Below are 15,695 nucleotides of genomic sequence, written 5' to 3'. Positions count from 1 at the left end.
ATTCATTCATTCATTTTTTTTTCGGCTTAGTCCCTTTACCTATCAGGGGTTGCCACTGCGGAATGAACCGCCAACTTATCTAGCATATATTTTACAAAGCGGATACCCTTCCAGCTGCAACCCATTACTGGGCAACATCCATACACACTCATTCACACACATACACTACAAACAATTTAGCTTACCTAATTCACCGCATGTCTTTGGACTATAGGAAACCGGAGCACCCAGAAGAAACATACGCCAACACATGGAGAACATGCAAACTCTACACAGAAATGCCAAATGACCCAGCCAAAGCTCTAACCAGTGACTTTCTTGCTGTGAGGTGATCGTGCTACCCACTGTGCAACCGTGACACTCATTGAAGGATTTGGCAAAGGAAGTTTAGTAGCATTTTAATAAATAAATCTGAGAGTTTGTTAAACAGACTAGACAGAGGTTGATTTTACTATTCTTTTACTCTATTTTATTATTCCTTATAACAACGTCAATTGTTTTTTTTTTTGCAAGATTTTCTAACCAAATCTGTCAATAAATACAAACTCTATCAGGTTTCTGAAGAAAAAAAAAATCATAAATTTGCAGGTGGTGAACTTGTTTAAACCTATTTTACAACATCCAATTTACACATATTTATCAGAATACAGGAATACATTTTTGGGTTAATGTTGAAGAATGTTCTTTGAGTCTTATTGATGGGGCTATGGGGGTACATAAATCAAGAAAGACTCGGAAACAATGATTTAATCCCCGCTACATATGTTCGCTATAAGCCGCTTAGATCCGTCTGTTCTGTCTGTGGGAAAAAGAAGGGACCCGGGGAGAGAGAGAAAGAGAGGGAGAGGAAGCATCAAGCTGCGCGCGAGCACTTTATTGGGAAAACCGAGAGCAGTCGCGCGCACTACAGTATTACCACAAGTCCAGCCCTCGTCCGGTTTCAGACTCCATCGCGACCGAGCGTGAACCGGAGCAATAAAACTTTGGATGAAAACAAACTAACCCACAAAATCTGAGGTAAGAGCTCGCAATATTATTTTGTTTATCCCACAACAACATTTAAAGCATGACGTGAACGCTGCTGATGTTGTATTATTCTGCGGGTTAAAATGTATCGTTTGAGATATATTTGCTATATTTTCCTCGTTCTCAACTACCAATACTAGATTTAATTCGATATTTAATATTGAATATTATTAATGGTTATGTAATTGGTGTTTGAAGTTGACTCGCGAGTGTAAGGGACATAAAATACTGGCGAACAAAACAAACGACGTGTCCGGACGAACTTCGCATTTGCAAAATATATCCTTTATTGGTCTTGGGTCATTTGTGGACGTGTTGTGATTATTAGATTTAGAAAGTTATAAACATGCGAGCATAGATTTGAAGAATTAAAAATCCTCATCTCTGCACGGTCCACATAGACAGACTCTCACAGGCTCTATTTTAAAGGTTGCCAGATACCAACGAAAAAAGCAAGCAATTTCATTAGGTATGTTTATCATTAATAAATATTTCCTTTAGGACAAACATGTGCATTTCTGAATAAATATGTATGCATTCACATACATCTACTGTAATAATCACCAGATAAACAAATGAAAAACCATGCGAAAATCCAAACAAAATGTTGCCTATTACACTCGAACATGGCAACACAGAATTTAGAGGAGGGATGGAGAGACAGCCCTCCACTCCTGACGTAAAACGAGAGAGGGAGAGAGCTCAAAATAAACTCAAACTTCATCATTCCGTGTGGCCACAGCGGAGGAGAGATATCTGCCTGGTCGTTTCTTGTTATCGTTGCTTGTTTGCGATTCTTAAGTGCTTTTAAACCGATCTGGTTTGGATTTTCGTTATGGGATGGGAGAAGATGTGATTAAGGAAAAAGGGATGGAACATGTTTAAATTAGCCGGTGAAATTATTTAAGTAACAGAGAAGGGTTGTTTGTTTGCACGAATATTATTAAGAACGGATCACGCTTGTAGCTGTTATTATTTTTCTGAACACATTTCGTCAACTTTCTCGCTCGTTCTCATGCCCGCTGCGCCGGAATGCAGGCTGTCCAATCATGGCCGGATCATGAAATGTGTGACTTTTTTACTTTTGCTCCCTGAAACGTTAAAGAAGTTGAAGCGGGCAAGCAAGCACCCCGGCAGGCTGTCTGTGTGCTATAACATCTTAACTCTTTCCCTGAAGAAGAGGATGGCGGCGGAACTGTACCCGGTCAGCGATCACGCCACACTGCAGAAGAGCGGCGCCGTGATGCTGAGTTTGCCGGAGAAGAAGCGGAGCGTGGAGCCGGTATCACAGACCACCGCGTCCATCGCCACCACACCGACCACCGAGCAAAACATCAACAACAACAACGTGGAGATTCCCAGCTGGCACTCCGCGCACCCGACATTACGCGAAAGGCATGGCAGAGATTTATACAAACTTTTTTTAAATCAATTGTTTTACTTTTTTATAGCCTTAACCCTCTGGTGCTAATTTTAATCTAATATTTAATATTTTTAGGGGCTTTTATGGTGCAAAATTATATTTGTGCAGTGGTTGCCATCCATTTATTGCAAGTTAACCATTTTTTAAGAGGGTAAGACTTGTAAATGAAATTTCCAACTTGAACTGTAAATCTGAAATGCTTTAGAAACAGGTTGGTCTCAAATTTAATTTTTAATTTGTTTTACATAAAACCGGAAAAAAACGAATTTAAAGTTGCATTTTAAAATTGAGTTTGATGTTTCTAAAGCTTTTGTTTGGGTGCAGTACCATACGTATCCACTGAATGAAACAATCTTCCTATTTACTTCAATGCTTTATTCTAGTCTTTACCTGAGTGTGTGATCACATATAGCACAAAACGTTTACACACATTTACTCTTTAGGGCCTAACACTTTTTACTTATTACTAGTTCTTGTTTGTTAAATATGGGTACTTATTCATTAAACGTTAGTATCTCAGTAATTAGAGACGACAGCTGGGCGATTTTAGCCTAAAATCAAAATGTTGATTAATTGACCATTTTAACTCGATTACAACTAATAAAATTTTATTTGTAATCAAATTAATTAATTATTTTTTGTATTGCCCTCTCTGCGCCGCCCACACTCATCAATACTACAAAGCAGACCAATCATAGACCTTGCACTATGTGTCGTCACGACTTGTAGTTTAATTTTTTTTAAGAGGACAAAGTCAGTCATGGCAAGGGGTATGCGACTGTGAAGCCTGCACCAGACCATCCGCTTATTAAGTGGTGACGTATCAGTGATGTATGGAATACTGTTTCTGGGTCCAAGCCGCTACTCATTTGATTTGAGAAAATATTCATTTATGGCCATCAGATCACACATTAAAGTGAATTTTGAATAAAATCTTAGTGTACACAACAGTCTCTGGACTTGCTGTATCACAAATACCAAAATGTTAACAATTTCTAAAACATTAAGCACTTTCAGGCCATTGGATATTAGGCATGGATATAAATATATTGCGATGGTGATTTACGAAAGTATTACTGTGCTGTGTAAACATTTATTATTACCAGTTGACGAGTCTCCCCATGCAGATTGATAAGAGTGCTTGGACCAGGAAGCCGCTTCACGTGACGTCAAACTTAACAAGCAGATACACTGCATAAGTGTACACAGAGCGGGGTCATGTGATCTTTTTAGAGACTACCTTACTACATTGTTGTTATTAGTACTAAATTAAAAAAATTTGCCATTGGCATGTATGTGAATGTCAGAATAAATATTCATATTCTACATCCCTAATCCTACCCAACATCTACAGCCCCAATAACCTAACTACTGCTTTAATAACTAATAATAATCTACAAATTAGAAGTTTTTTAAGGTTCAAGGCATAGTAAGGGTTTGTTAAAAGCGATTGCACATTCTACTGTATTTGCGATTGCACATTCTATTCTACTTCAACTGTAATTGGCTATACTTTAGGATTTTTGGTAATAGCTAATACATTTTTATAAGCAACTTTTGGAGGGAAAACTTATAAAAATGCCTTGCTTCCTACTAAGATTGCATCCCACAGTAAAAAAATGGGTGTGGGATTTAAAAAATATCTATACAATTTTTCAGTAAATGACCAAAGAGGTTTAAGGCAGTTATTAAAGGGGAAAAACACTAAAATGTTTTGTACATGGGATCAATGCTGTATTTTACATGTTGTATTTATTACTAATAAATGTATTTATTTACTTTTATGCAGAAATGCACTGATGTTCAATAATGAACAAATGGCAGATGTCCATTTCATTGTTGGACCTCCTGGTGAATCTCAAAGGGTCCCGGCACACAAGGTGAGTCTTTATACCACTCTCCTGTCCACTCCATTACAACAATCACAACACATTTTGTCTGTCTCCTGACACATCTGAATTTACCCATTAACTTATCAGTAGACCTGGAATAGGTGTCAGATAAGAAAGCCATCCAGGGAGATTTTAGGGAATACGCTTCCCAACAAGATAAAATACTGACAGCTTGTCTCTTCCCCCTCTCTCAGTACGTGCTGGCAGTGGGAAGCTCTGTATTCTGTGCCATGTTTTACGGGGATCTCGCAGAAGGGGACTCTGATATCCATATTCCAGATGTGGAACCCGCTGCTTTTCTCATCCTGCTCAAGTAAGACTCACTAATCACATCCGGGCATTAATAACAGGACGACTCAGTTTCGTGCCAACCAGAACAGATGGGTTCACAGAGGGCCCGACAGTGATGTCTTGGTTTAAGAGTTGCCCTCTCATTTCAGAGCTATTAGAGATCCTTTAATGGATTGTGAATGGGAATGATGTAGTTTTTCCCTGGGAAAGTTGGAAGTCACCGTGTAAAGCAGTAGCCACACAATATAATGAGTAAGATCCCCTTTCAGATATATACGTCACAAGGAACTCTTTTCATCAAGACTGTGATGGCGATCAGCGTCTCAAATCCTTGAAAGTTTTTAATTTTAGACTTTTGGAAAAAACATTTGTGAATTTACACAGATTTACTTTGCATTACAGAAAAACGGATATATGAAAAGGATCTACAGATCTGTTTCACATTGCCTTTATTTTACCCTAACTCTTTATCTCCCTCTTCTTCATCAGATACATGTACAGTGATGAGATAGAGCTGGCACCGGACACAGTTTTGGCTACACTCTATGCTGCAAAGAAATACCTGGTATCTGCTCTGGCTCGTGCATGTGTGGGTTTCCTCGAGACGAGTCTGGAGGCGCGAAATGCATGCGTTCTGCTATCTCAGAGTCGTCTGTTTGAGGAGCCGGAGCTCACACAGAGATGCTGGGAGGTGATTGACGCCCAGGCAGAGCTCGCACTGCGCTCTGAAGGCTTCTCTGAGATTGACCTGCCAACACTGGAGAGCATCTTGCAAAGGGAAACCCTGAATGTGAAGGAGTCTGTGGTGTTCCAGGCCGTCCTGGGATGGGCCGATGCAGAATGTCGGAGACAAGGTGTAAGCCCTACCTCGCAGAACCAGCGCTCTGTGTTGGGAAAAGCGTTGCACCTTGTGCGCCTGCCTTCCATGACACTCCAGGAGTTTGCAGACGGAGCCGCGCAGGTGGACATTTTAACCCTTGAGGAAACACACAGCATCTTTTTGTGGTACACAGCAGCTACAAAACCTTCATTGGGATTCCCGGTTAATGCCAGAAAGGGTCTGACGGCGCAACGCTGCCACCGCTTCCAATCCTCTGCCTACCGAAGCAACCAGTGGCGCTACCGTGGACGCTGTGACAGCATCCAGTTCGCTGTGGACAAGCGCGTGTTTATTGCTGGACTTGGCCTGTATGGCTCCAGCGGAGGGAAAGCGGAATATAGTGTGAGAATTGAACTAAAGAGACAGGGAGTGCTTCTGGCACAAAACTTGACCAAATTTGTGTCAGACGGCTCTAGCTCAACATTCCCAGTGTGGTTCGAGCACCCTGTACAGGTTGAGCAGGATGCCTTCTACACCGTTAGCGCCGTTCTAGATGGGAGTGAGCTAAGCTACTTTGGACAAGAGGGAATGACAGAAGTGCAGTGTGGGAAAGTGACCTTCCAGTTTCAGTGTTCCTCTGACAGTACTAATGGGACAGGGGTGCAAGGGGGACAGATTCCAGAACTGATTTTTTATGCATGAGTACTTGGACTGATCCATTAATGAAGAGAGAGTAGGGGGGTTCCCCTCTCAAATAAATGCCTTTACTCACAATTTAGCTGCAAGACACAACAGATGGAGGACATGCGACACCCTCTGATATGATTCTTTTTTTTTTTTGTCTCACATGTAATGGTATGCTCCCCAATGTTATTTATTTCGTAGAACATTATTTTAAAAACACACTTTAATTTAAACATATTATATTTCTAATTATTCATAACCTGCCTTAGTACATTAGTCAATGGGCAGTTTGCACTTGAAACTAGGCAGCTTTTACTCTGTCTTATTTAATTGATCATTTGTTGACAGCTTGATGCTGAGAAAAGGGTTTCAAGAGCCTGAAAAAATATAAACATGTTGTTTCTATTCATCAAACAGTATTTTCTTCTCTTTTGTCAAATCAGCAGTTGTTGTCTTTAAGATTTTGTCTAGGCAACATATGTCTCTTAAATTACAATCTTATCATAATTTGCTCACCCTCATGCTGATACAAACCTCTATGAACACAAAGTTTTATTTTGGGCAAATTATTAGCTGTTTTTGCAAATGTTACAAAGATAAACAAGGTCCACACAAAACTAGACACCAAAGACTTTCATTGCAAGAACAGAAAAACAAAACACTGATACATATTTAAAACACACACGCACACACACGCGCACGCGCACGCACGCACGCACGCACGCACGCACGCACGCACGCACGCACGAACGCACGCACGCACGCACGCACACACACACACAATCATTTTTGAAAGGTTTGAAATGACAAGGAGGGAACAAATTACAGGGAGGTTTGGGGAAAGTGTAGATGTTAATAACTGTAATGGTTGGGTTTAGGGTTGTGGTAGGTGTAGATGTTAATAACGGTGACGAATGGATTTAGGGTTGTGGAAGATGTAGACATTAATAACTGTGAGGGTTGGGTTTAGGGAATGTGTAGACGTTAATAAGGGTGATAGTTGGGTTTAAGGTTGTGGAAGATGTAGACATTAATAACTGTGATGGTTGGGTTTAGGTTTGGGGAAGGTGTAGACGTTAATAACTGTAACGGTTGGGTTTAGGTTTGGGGAAGGTGTAGACGTTAATAACTGTAACGGTTGGGTTTAGGGTTGTGGATGATGTAGACATTAATAACTATGATAGTTGGGTTTAGGTTTGGGGAAGGTGTAGACGTTAATAACTGTGACGGTTGGGTTTAGGGTTGTGGATGATGTAGACATTAATAACTATGATAGTTGGGTTTAGGTTTGGGGAAGGTGTAGACGTTAATAACTGTGACGGTTGGGTTTAGGGTTGTGGATGATGTAGACATTAATAACTATGATAGTTGGGTTTAGGTTTGGGGAAGGTGTAGACGTTAATAACTGAGGTACAGCACCATCTTGCCAACAACATAGTTTTGACGCGAGTCTCCAACCTCAAGTTACGCCTTTAACATACTACAAGTTACGCCCTTAAGGCCTCGTCATGTAATGCCCGTCTTACAGTCAATGGACAGACCCTACTTATAAAGACACGTAATATATATATAAAGACACATAATTTGTATAGTTTAACCTAGAATGACCTTTAAAACAGTCATTAAATATCCTTCAAAACACTCAAAACGTAGCCATTTGATTAATAAATGCAATTTAAAAACATTCATAAATTTGATTGACTGAAGCATGTATTACCAAGCTACTACCGAAAAAAAGTTCACCCCTTCCAATCGTCACTGTATAATTCACACACTGGACACAAGGAGGTAAACCATGTCTGAATTTTGCCTTATATTGTTTCTCCAGCAGATCAATTCAGGGTAAATGATTTACACTGCAAAGTTTCGTTTACAACTGGATAGCACCCTCTGGGCATTAAAAGTGGCACTACACAGTAGCAGTACAAAGTAGATTAGCAGCAAAGCATGATGGGAAATGGCAAAGTCATTTATTTGAAGCTTACCGATAGCTGGTGCGTTGATACACAGCTCTCTGGCTAAAACAAGGAATGTTTTTCCCAAAACGTACACGTTCACCTTGGGTGAGAAAGACAGAAAGAGAGACATAAACACAAATCTGCGGTCAAGATCAAAGACAGACAGATGGTGGCAATGAGAGCAAAAGATATAACGCTGAAAGGAAGGAACAAAGTAAAAAGGAATAAATAAAGAGACAGAAAGGCATGGTAATAACACAGTGTATTTTAACAGATGCTGAAGGTTGCAGAGTTCATAGCTCTGGGTTTTGGATGCTTACCAGCATCACCACAGAGTCTTCAACTTTCTCACAAACTCTATATCTGTGTCTTATCCTTGGAGGATGAGCTACAATAACAAAATATTTCACGAAACACATTTTAAACATCATATAACTCAACACTTATCTTCTTGGACCACCTCAACAATTAGATATCCCTGACAAACGATGCGCGTGCACAAAAAAAAAAAGACACCCTATTTCTTCCATCTGGGCCCCACGGCATTAAAGAGAAATCTCTTTTGGTGGATGTCAGAGGTCACGACCACTGAAAAGTAGGACGACCCTCACACACTCCTGACCTGAGAGGGGCGGCGACAGCCTTGTGCCTCAAAAGAGCTTTACTGTCTGGGGGAGAGTGAAGGAATTTATGGGTTCTTTCTCTGCTCAAATCCCCTTCTGACTCAAAAAGTGCAGTGGACAGGGTCTGTGTGTTAGCATGTGGGTTTGGGAGGGGCTTTAATAGGACAGCTGTGATGGTAAAAATATAAAAAGGACAGACCAGCTGGAATAAGATGGCTTTCACACACTAATGCATGCACATTTATAAATCACTAGGTTCACAAGTCTGGGAATGACAGGGAAAATGCCTCTATTGTGCTTTTGCCCTTATTTCATTTAAAATGGGAAATTCTAATTATACCATCATTTTGTAAAGTTTAATTTGGTTGTTTGTTTGTTTGTTTGTTCCCTAAAACATATCAAACATTTGCTTATTTCTTCAAATTTAAAAATCAAATTGTGCCATGTTTTCAGACATATTTATTGTAGCTTGAGAAAGCCAACATACTGTTATACTACATAAACTTTTAATTCTTCTTCCATCATCTTCTTATAAACTGTCAAATAAATCTAGCAGAAGCATTTTGGACTAACTGAAGGCGAGAAATTAGAGATTTTGAGATGCCATAGTAAAGTGAATTGCAGTAGTCTAACCATGACATAATAAAAGCGTGGACAGCAATCTCTATTGTAGTGGGATTTAAGAAATGTTTGACCTTAGGACTTTAGACAGCAAGCGGAGTAGATAAAAACTGGGGCCAATAACCAAACCAATATGTTTGTCTAGTTTTAATACTCAGAAGAGAAAAACAATACTATATATATATATATATATATATATATATATATATATATATATATATATATATATATATATATATATATATATATATATATATGTATATATATATATATATATATATATATATGTATATATATATATATATATATATATATATATATATATATATATATATATATATATATATATATAATTAAGAAATCAACATTTCCCTATGTTAGTAGACCTCTATAAAATAAAACAAATATTAAGATTTTACTGAAACCCATACTTAATAAAGACAGTAAATCAAACGCAGTCACTTTCAAATGGCTTCTATAGCTGTATATATATTTTTATTATGTATATTTTTCAAATTTTTGGAAAACTAAAAATCTACGTTTATAAAATATAATTTATGATAGAGAGACAGACAGAGAGACAGACAGACAGACAGACAGACATACATACATACAGTGCTGGGCATAAATGTGTATACCCTATTTGAACAAATTATATTTTTATCCATTTCTCAGTGAATATAGGTCATATATATTGCTGCATTTGAACAAAACAGATTTATTAAGCAGATATATTTATTAAAATAATATTTTAGTTACCAGACATGTTTAGAAATAGAGTTAATACATTTAAATTTACGCAAAATATTGAAAAAAAAATACAAACTACAAAATTTTAAGAAAATTTTATGCATTTTTGTTTCTCTTCAATTTTTGCTCTTTTTACATTTTTATTTATCATTTTTCCATAAAATATAAATTTGGTTGTACTAATTTTTGGAGCGTCAGTGTTGCCAGATTGGGTGGAATTTGAATTTGATTTTGTGGGTAAAAAATTGGAGGGTAGACAAAATTTGGGCAGTTTTGAAATGTCAATTTTATATGCAACCTAACCATCTGCTCCTCCTCCATTCAGTTAGTAGTGGCCAATGCATAGAGCAAACTACATGGGCCCACCCACAAGAGGAGCTGTAGGAAAATTGTATCAAAATTTGACTCCCTGGACATCTGACTACCCTTTGTGTGCACACACATCACGCAGTGCCTGCTGTTAAACTCGCAGCAGTTTAAGCTGCGGTCATACCGGGCTTTTCTCCCCATGCACTTCAATTCATATACATACGAACACGTCAGCCCAGAAACGCAGGGTCATGCGTTAAGTTTCGCAGTTCGCTGCGGTGCAAAGTTCAAGCTTTGTGAACTCTGACCTGCGAAATCAAATAACTTGACAGCATGAGACCAATCGAGGATCAAAACATGACTTATCAGGACAGAAATTTAAAACACGATCAACGTGTTGATTTGCATCATCACTAGTGAAAGGTAATGCTTGAAATATAAATGTCTGTTGTCCTAAAATGCATCAATTATGTCAAATTTCCAGTTGTTTCTTGTGCTTGAATGTTAAAACTGCCCTCCTATGAATTGTCAGACACTGAAATGGCCCCCCGCCTATTTGAGTTTGAGACCCCTGCTCTAATAGGTTGTGTATTCTACACAACATTAAGTGCAGTGTGTGAGTGAAAGGAGGCAGTGTTTTGGTGTGATTGGTTATGTTGTGGCAGCTGGTGTTGGTTGCTGTAAGGTTAAATTATGATAGTTAAAGTAACTAGATTAATTTCATTAATTACATAAAAATATTAATTTAACATTATGGGTGTTTTTTGTGCATTTGTGCAGGTTTTGGACAGCTTTTGGGCTGGAAAAAGTCAGCTATATCTGGCACCACTGGCATTATCATTAGTTATTTTGTCAGATTAGCTCCAAAATTGGTTATATAATATTGTAAAGCTTCCTATAGAAAATATTAATCTGAGAGATTTGTGAGGGGTGTACTCATATATGATGAGCACTGTATATGTATGCATTTATACAGTAGGTGTAGTATTGGTAATATTGCAAATCTTACCTGCAAGAGGTCACTCAAATCAAGCAGCATATCTGAGAAAGTGCATTAAAGAAACTATACAGAATTTATATTTACTGCATTTGACAGTCAATTCAAGCCTGCATAACTGGTTTACAAATGTACTATTTAGTCTGTAAGGACTTGTTATGCAATAACAACTTCAATATAAGCAATATAAGCACTTGCAGAAATAAAAACAGACAGAAAAACAAGCAGGGACTGTGGCCAGATTTGCTCTGTGTTCTTGACATTTTCCCTCTTTGAGCAAAGCTCCACTGAATCACCAACCCATGAACCCTGGAATTCCCCGTCTCCTGGCAACCTAGTACTTTGTGTCCATGGAGACCGGCACACCTGTCCAATCAAGACAAAGTGTATTAAAACATCCCATTAAAAATGTCACTGTGGGATTTTGGTCCCACGGCAACCATGAGAGATAATCCTAAATTGCGGGATTATGGATGACCCTGTTAAACTAATGATCATATTCCGGATATAGTACATCAGGAATCAGCCTTTCCAGGAAGGAATCGCACAAATTAATCACACATGCAAAATTAGCTAAAGGTTGTTGTTGTTTTTCAGGTCAGCATAGAAATGCAGAATTTATACAAATATATAGCTGCTTGTATTTTTTTAATAATACAAGTAATTATGGCGGCGTGGTAGTTGCAGTGGGTAGCACTGTCGCCTCACAGCAAGGTCACTAGTTTGAGCCTTGGCTGGGTCAGTTGACATTTCTGTGTGGAGTTTGCATGTTCTCCCCGTGTTGGCGTGGGAGTACTCTGTTTTCCAACAAGACATGCGCTATAGGTGAATTGGGTAAGCTAAATTGTCTGTAGTGTATGTGTGTGAATGAGACTGTATGGATGTTTCCCACGGATGGGTTGCAGATGGAAGGGCATCCCCTGCGTAAAACATATGGATAAGTTGGCGATTAATTCTGCTGTAGCAACCTCTGATAAATAAAGGGACTAAGTTAAAAAAAATAAAAAACGAATAAATGAATGAATAAAAAACAAGTAATTATACGCTGATTATTGGAGTAATTCAAGAGGTCCATAAGCCACAAAAAATTATAAATCAAGAATGAAATATCAAATTTTTAGCCATTACAGGGCGTTTATTTATAATTTCTGCATCTATGCCACTTTCTAAGTCCAAATCCTATTAAAATTGCCACACATTAATAATTATGTTGCCTGAGGACTTCAACATATTTTTGAGATCTAGAATTACCTTTCCAAATCAAGTTGATACAGTTGATAATTAATTGGAAATTTGAATAATGACGTAGAGAATCTAGACAAATGCACTGCAGTGATTTTACTGAGGATAAGAGAAAAATAACTTTAATTTTTAACTAATTCACGAAAGTCAAACAGAATTATTATTTTTCCTTGGTGTAATCCATTTGAATGCATGAAAGTACTGTTCTACATGTTTAATAATACAATAGCGTGTTATCATTTTTAATTTTTCCACAAATCTCTAGGCCTATTAGTCAAACAGACCTAACTTATTGTATTACACTCGTCATCTGTTTACTTGGTCTAAATTATGTTGAAAGTTTAGAAGCAGTAACGCTGCTTCTAAAGCAGGGGTCACTAATTTCTGTCCTGGGGGGACGGTGACCAAATAAGTGGATCTATTTGGATTTGCATTGTAAACATTAAATAAAAGTTAAAAAAGGTATTATTTTTTACTTAATTTATTAGGTTTTTAGTTATGATATTCCCAAAATCAGTAAGTATACATCTTCAGATTTTTTTTTACTAAATTCTCCACAGAAATAGCAAAAAATATCCACAGATTCTGTCTGGCCCTAGTTATCAGTGATTCTGCACCTTTCATTACAGTGACGGCAACGTTTGTCAAATCAAGATGAGCCCTGGGATGTAATGGAATTGATTAGCACAACCTCTAGGTCTCATTAGTGTTTGGTTTGCTCAATCAGCATGGTGACCTGTGGTGTACAGTAACAAATTACAAATACTCAAATTACTGTAATTGAGTAGGTTTTCTCAGGAATTGTACTGTATTAGGTAGTTTTTTAAAATGTATACTTTTATTTGAGTAGATCTTTAGTGCTGTATTGGAACATTTGCTCCACAATTTTACGTTAGCCTGCAGTCACTACTTTCATTTTTATTTATAGATTTTTATATTTGATTGGCTAAGTAATAATCAGTCCTGTGATTCCCAACCAATCAAACTGCGTGTAGAAAAACTGTATCACACAGAAAAATCTCATGACATGGGCACTTTATAAATGCAGCAAACATGTAAAGTGTATTGAAACTGCCCAAGAAAATAAAAAACCATTACACAAAATGGTCAAGAGGCTGTTTAGATGAAGATGTCGATTATATGAGGACTGAAATCACCAAATGGCCTTAAACAAATCACACACACATGCACAAATAGCATGTAAACACATCAAGCCTTCACATCATACATATTACTTCGAGTACTTTAAAAAGGCCTGCTTTTTACTTATAATTTAAGCAATATTTCCACAGATACTTTTACTAGCACTACATTTTTGGGTAAGTGAAGATACTTTTAATCAAGTATAATTTTTTTAATACACTTTTTACCACAAATGACTTTTAAATCCTTAACAATTAAAGATTCAGAGTAACACACTTGAAAAAATGTGAAAGTCAATAAATTCAAAAATAAAATAAATAAATTTAATAATGAAACAAACCAAAAACTCACACAGATTTCCGCTTTCAAGATAATGTGAGAGAAAGAAGCCATTTCAGGCGTTTTGAAAATAATGCAAATAAGTCTTTTGTTAAATTTACCGTGCACAGTGGAGATTGAGAAGAACATTGTTCTCTCTCACACAGCCCTGATCCTCTTGGGCAAAAAGCGAAAGTGCTCTCATGAGTTCTTATGTAACCCTACCAGACGTCTGAGTGAACACGTACATTACATAATCTCAGTAAGAGGAAAAGCCACACACTGTCAACTTCTGTTGCCTCTATTTAGGACAAGTGAAAGCGAGCAGCATTGCCTGTGATAATCCAATAGCACACAAATGGAAGTGTCACTGTGGTGCCATTTTTAGACTGCAGAAGTTCAGTGTAAACGGAATAAAACACCTCACACCCAATCGTTTTCATATGCCGAGTACTGCAGCTTACATAACCGATTAAACTGGTGCAATTAAACACTCATCCATCTGTGAATGTTATCTATTGACCCGCTTGCTGGTGGACTGAATGTCGATTACCATTAAAAAGACAACACATGCATAGTCAAGTTACCAGCACAGCACAGCTATTCTGTAAAATATTTAAAACACTAACATGGATCCACTTACTGTTTTATGAGTAGGTGAGTAACGCTAAATGTATTTGGTATATTGGTCTTTTTTTTGGTCAATACTCATAAATCCTCAGATCAATGTTTCAGTTGATGCTTAATTTTTCATTATAACTGAAAGATATGTCTCATTTTAAGTTACACCTGCTTAATTCGGAATAATGTTTAAATGCTGAATACCCAAGTGCCTCGTTTAAAATATCAATGGAGAGAAAATGTCATCATTCATGTTTATTTTTTTAGCACAAAATAAACATGAATGAATCATTATTGTAGTGTCAACAATAGCCATTGAATTTGATAGTTTGGGCTATGGTGGTAATTTTAGCATTTAATGCAAGGAATATACTGTAGCTACAAAAATAGTTCACAGAATTCCCTCATTTTTTGTTGTTGTTCTTGAGAAATTACAATTATAACTGAATGTATTAAAAACAGACGTACATTTTGGTACATAAACCACTGCTTATTATTTTTTAAAAAGTACTTTTTTTAATGTAATACACATATCGACTAAAATAATAATTTATTTTTATGTAGCACCTTTAAAATGTAATTCTACACTTCCTGACAAAAGTCTTGTCGTAGATCCCAGTTGTAAGAGCAAAAATAATAACTTGACTTCTACTTGATCATTTGGAAAAGTGGCAGAAGGTTGATTTTTTTCAGATAAATCATCTGTTGAGCTGCATCCCAATCATCACAAATACTACAGAAGACCTACTGGAACCCGCATGGAGCCAAAATTGTCACAGAAATCAGTCAAGATTGTAGGTATCAAGACATTCGTGCTGTCCATTAGATTACAAACCAGAGAGGGTACATTTTTCGGCAGGATAGTGCTTTTTCTCATCCCTTTTTCTTCACAAAGTTCCTGAAAGCAAAAAAGGTCAAGGTGCTCCAGGATTGGCCAGCCAAGTCACCAGACATGAACATTATTGAGCATGTCTGGG

General features: G+C 37.4%; 2 protein-coding genes across 6 annotated transcripts in view; one reads left to right on the top strand and one right to left on the bottom strand.

Annotated features, from left to right (window-relative positions):
- brf1a (BRF1 general transcription factor IIIB subunit a) overlaps positions 1–15,695 on the bottom strand; it is an 81,862-nt gene that overhangs the window by 48,010 nt on the left and 18,157 nt on the right. For 2 of the 4 annotated variants that reach the window (XM_017358699.3, NM_199898.1), the window contains 2 exon segments: positions 11,407–11,438; positions 8,122–8,194 (listed from right to left, as the gene is read on the bottom strand). In XM_017358699.3, the coding sequence (XP_017214188.1) occupies positions 8,122–8,194; positions 11,407–11,438 (105 nt within the window). 4 annotated transcript variants of the gene reach the window in all.
- btbd6a (BTB (POZ) domain containing 6a) lies at positions 835–6,550 on the top strand. 2 transcript variants are annotated; one of them, NM_001431077.1, is made up of 5 exons: positions 835–1,017; positions 2,204–2,421; positions 4,239–4,329; positions 4,536–4,654; positions 5,122–6,550. In NM_001431077.1, exons 2-5 carry the CDS (start codon positions 2,210–2,212, stop codon positions 6,152–6,154), a joined length of 1,455 nt encoding a protein of 484 aa, NP_001418006.1. In that variant the 5' UTR covers positions 835–1,017; positions 2,204–2,209; the 3' UTR covers positions 6,155–6,550. The 2 variants fall into 2 exon arrangements, with proteins under 2 accessions (NP_001418006.1, NP_001108397.2); NM_001114925.2 differs by lacking the exon at positions 835–1,017 and having other exon boundaries at positions 1,928–2,421.

Source organism: Danio rerio, chromosome 13 (genome assembly GCF_049306965.1).
Source record: "Danio rerio strain Tuebingen ecotype United States chromosome 13, GRCz12tu, whole genome shotgun sequence".
Taxonomy (NCBI): domain Eukaryota; kingdom Metazoa; phylum Chordata; class Actinopteri; order Cypriniformes; family Danionidae; genus Danio; species Danio rerio.
This window is presented reverse-complemented; position numbering and strand designations above follow the sequence as displayed.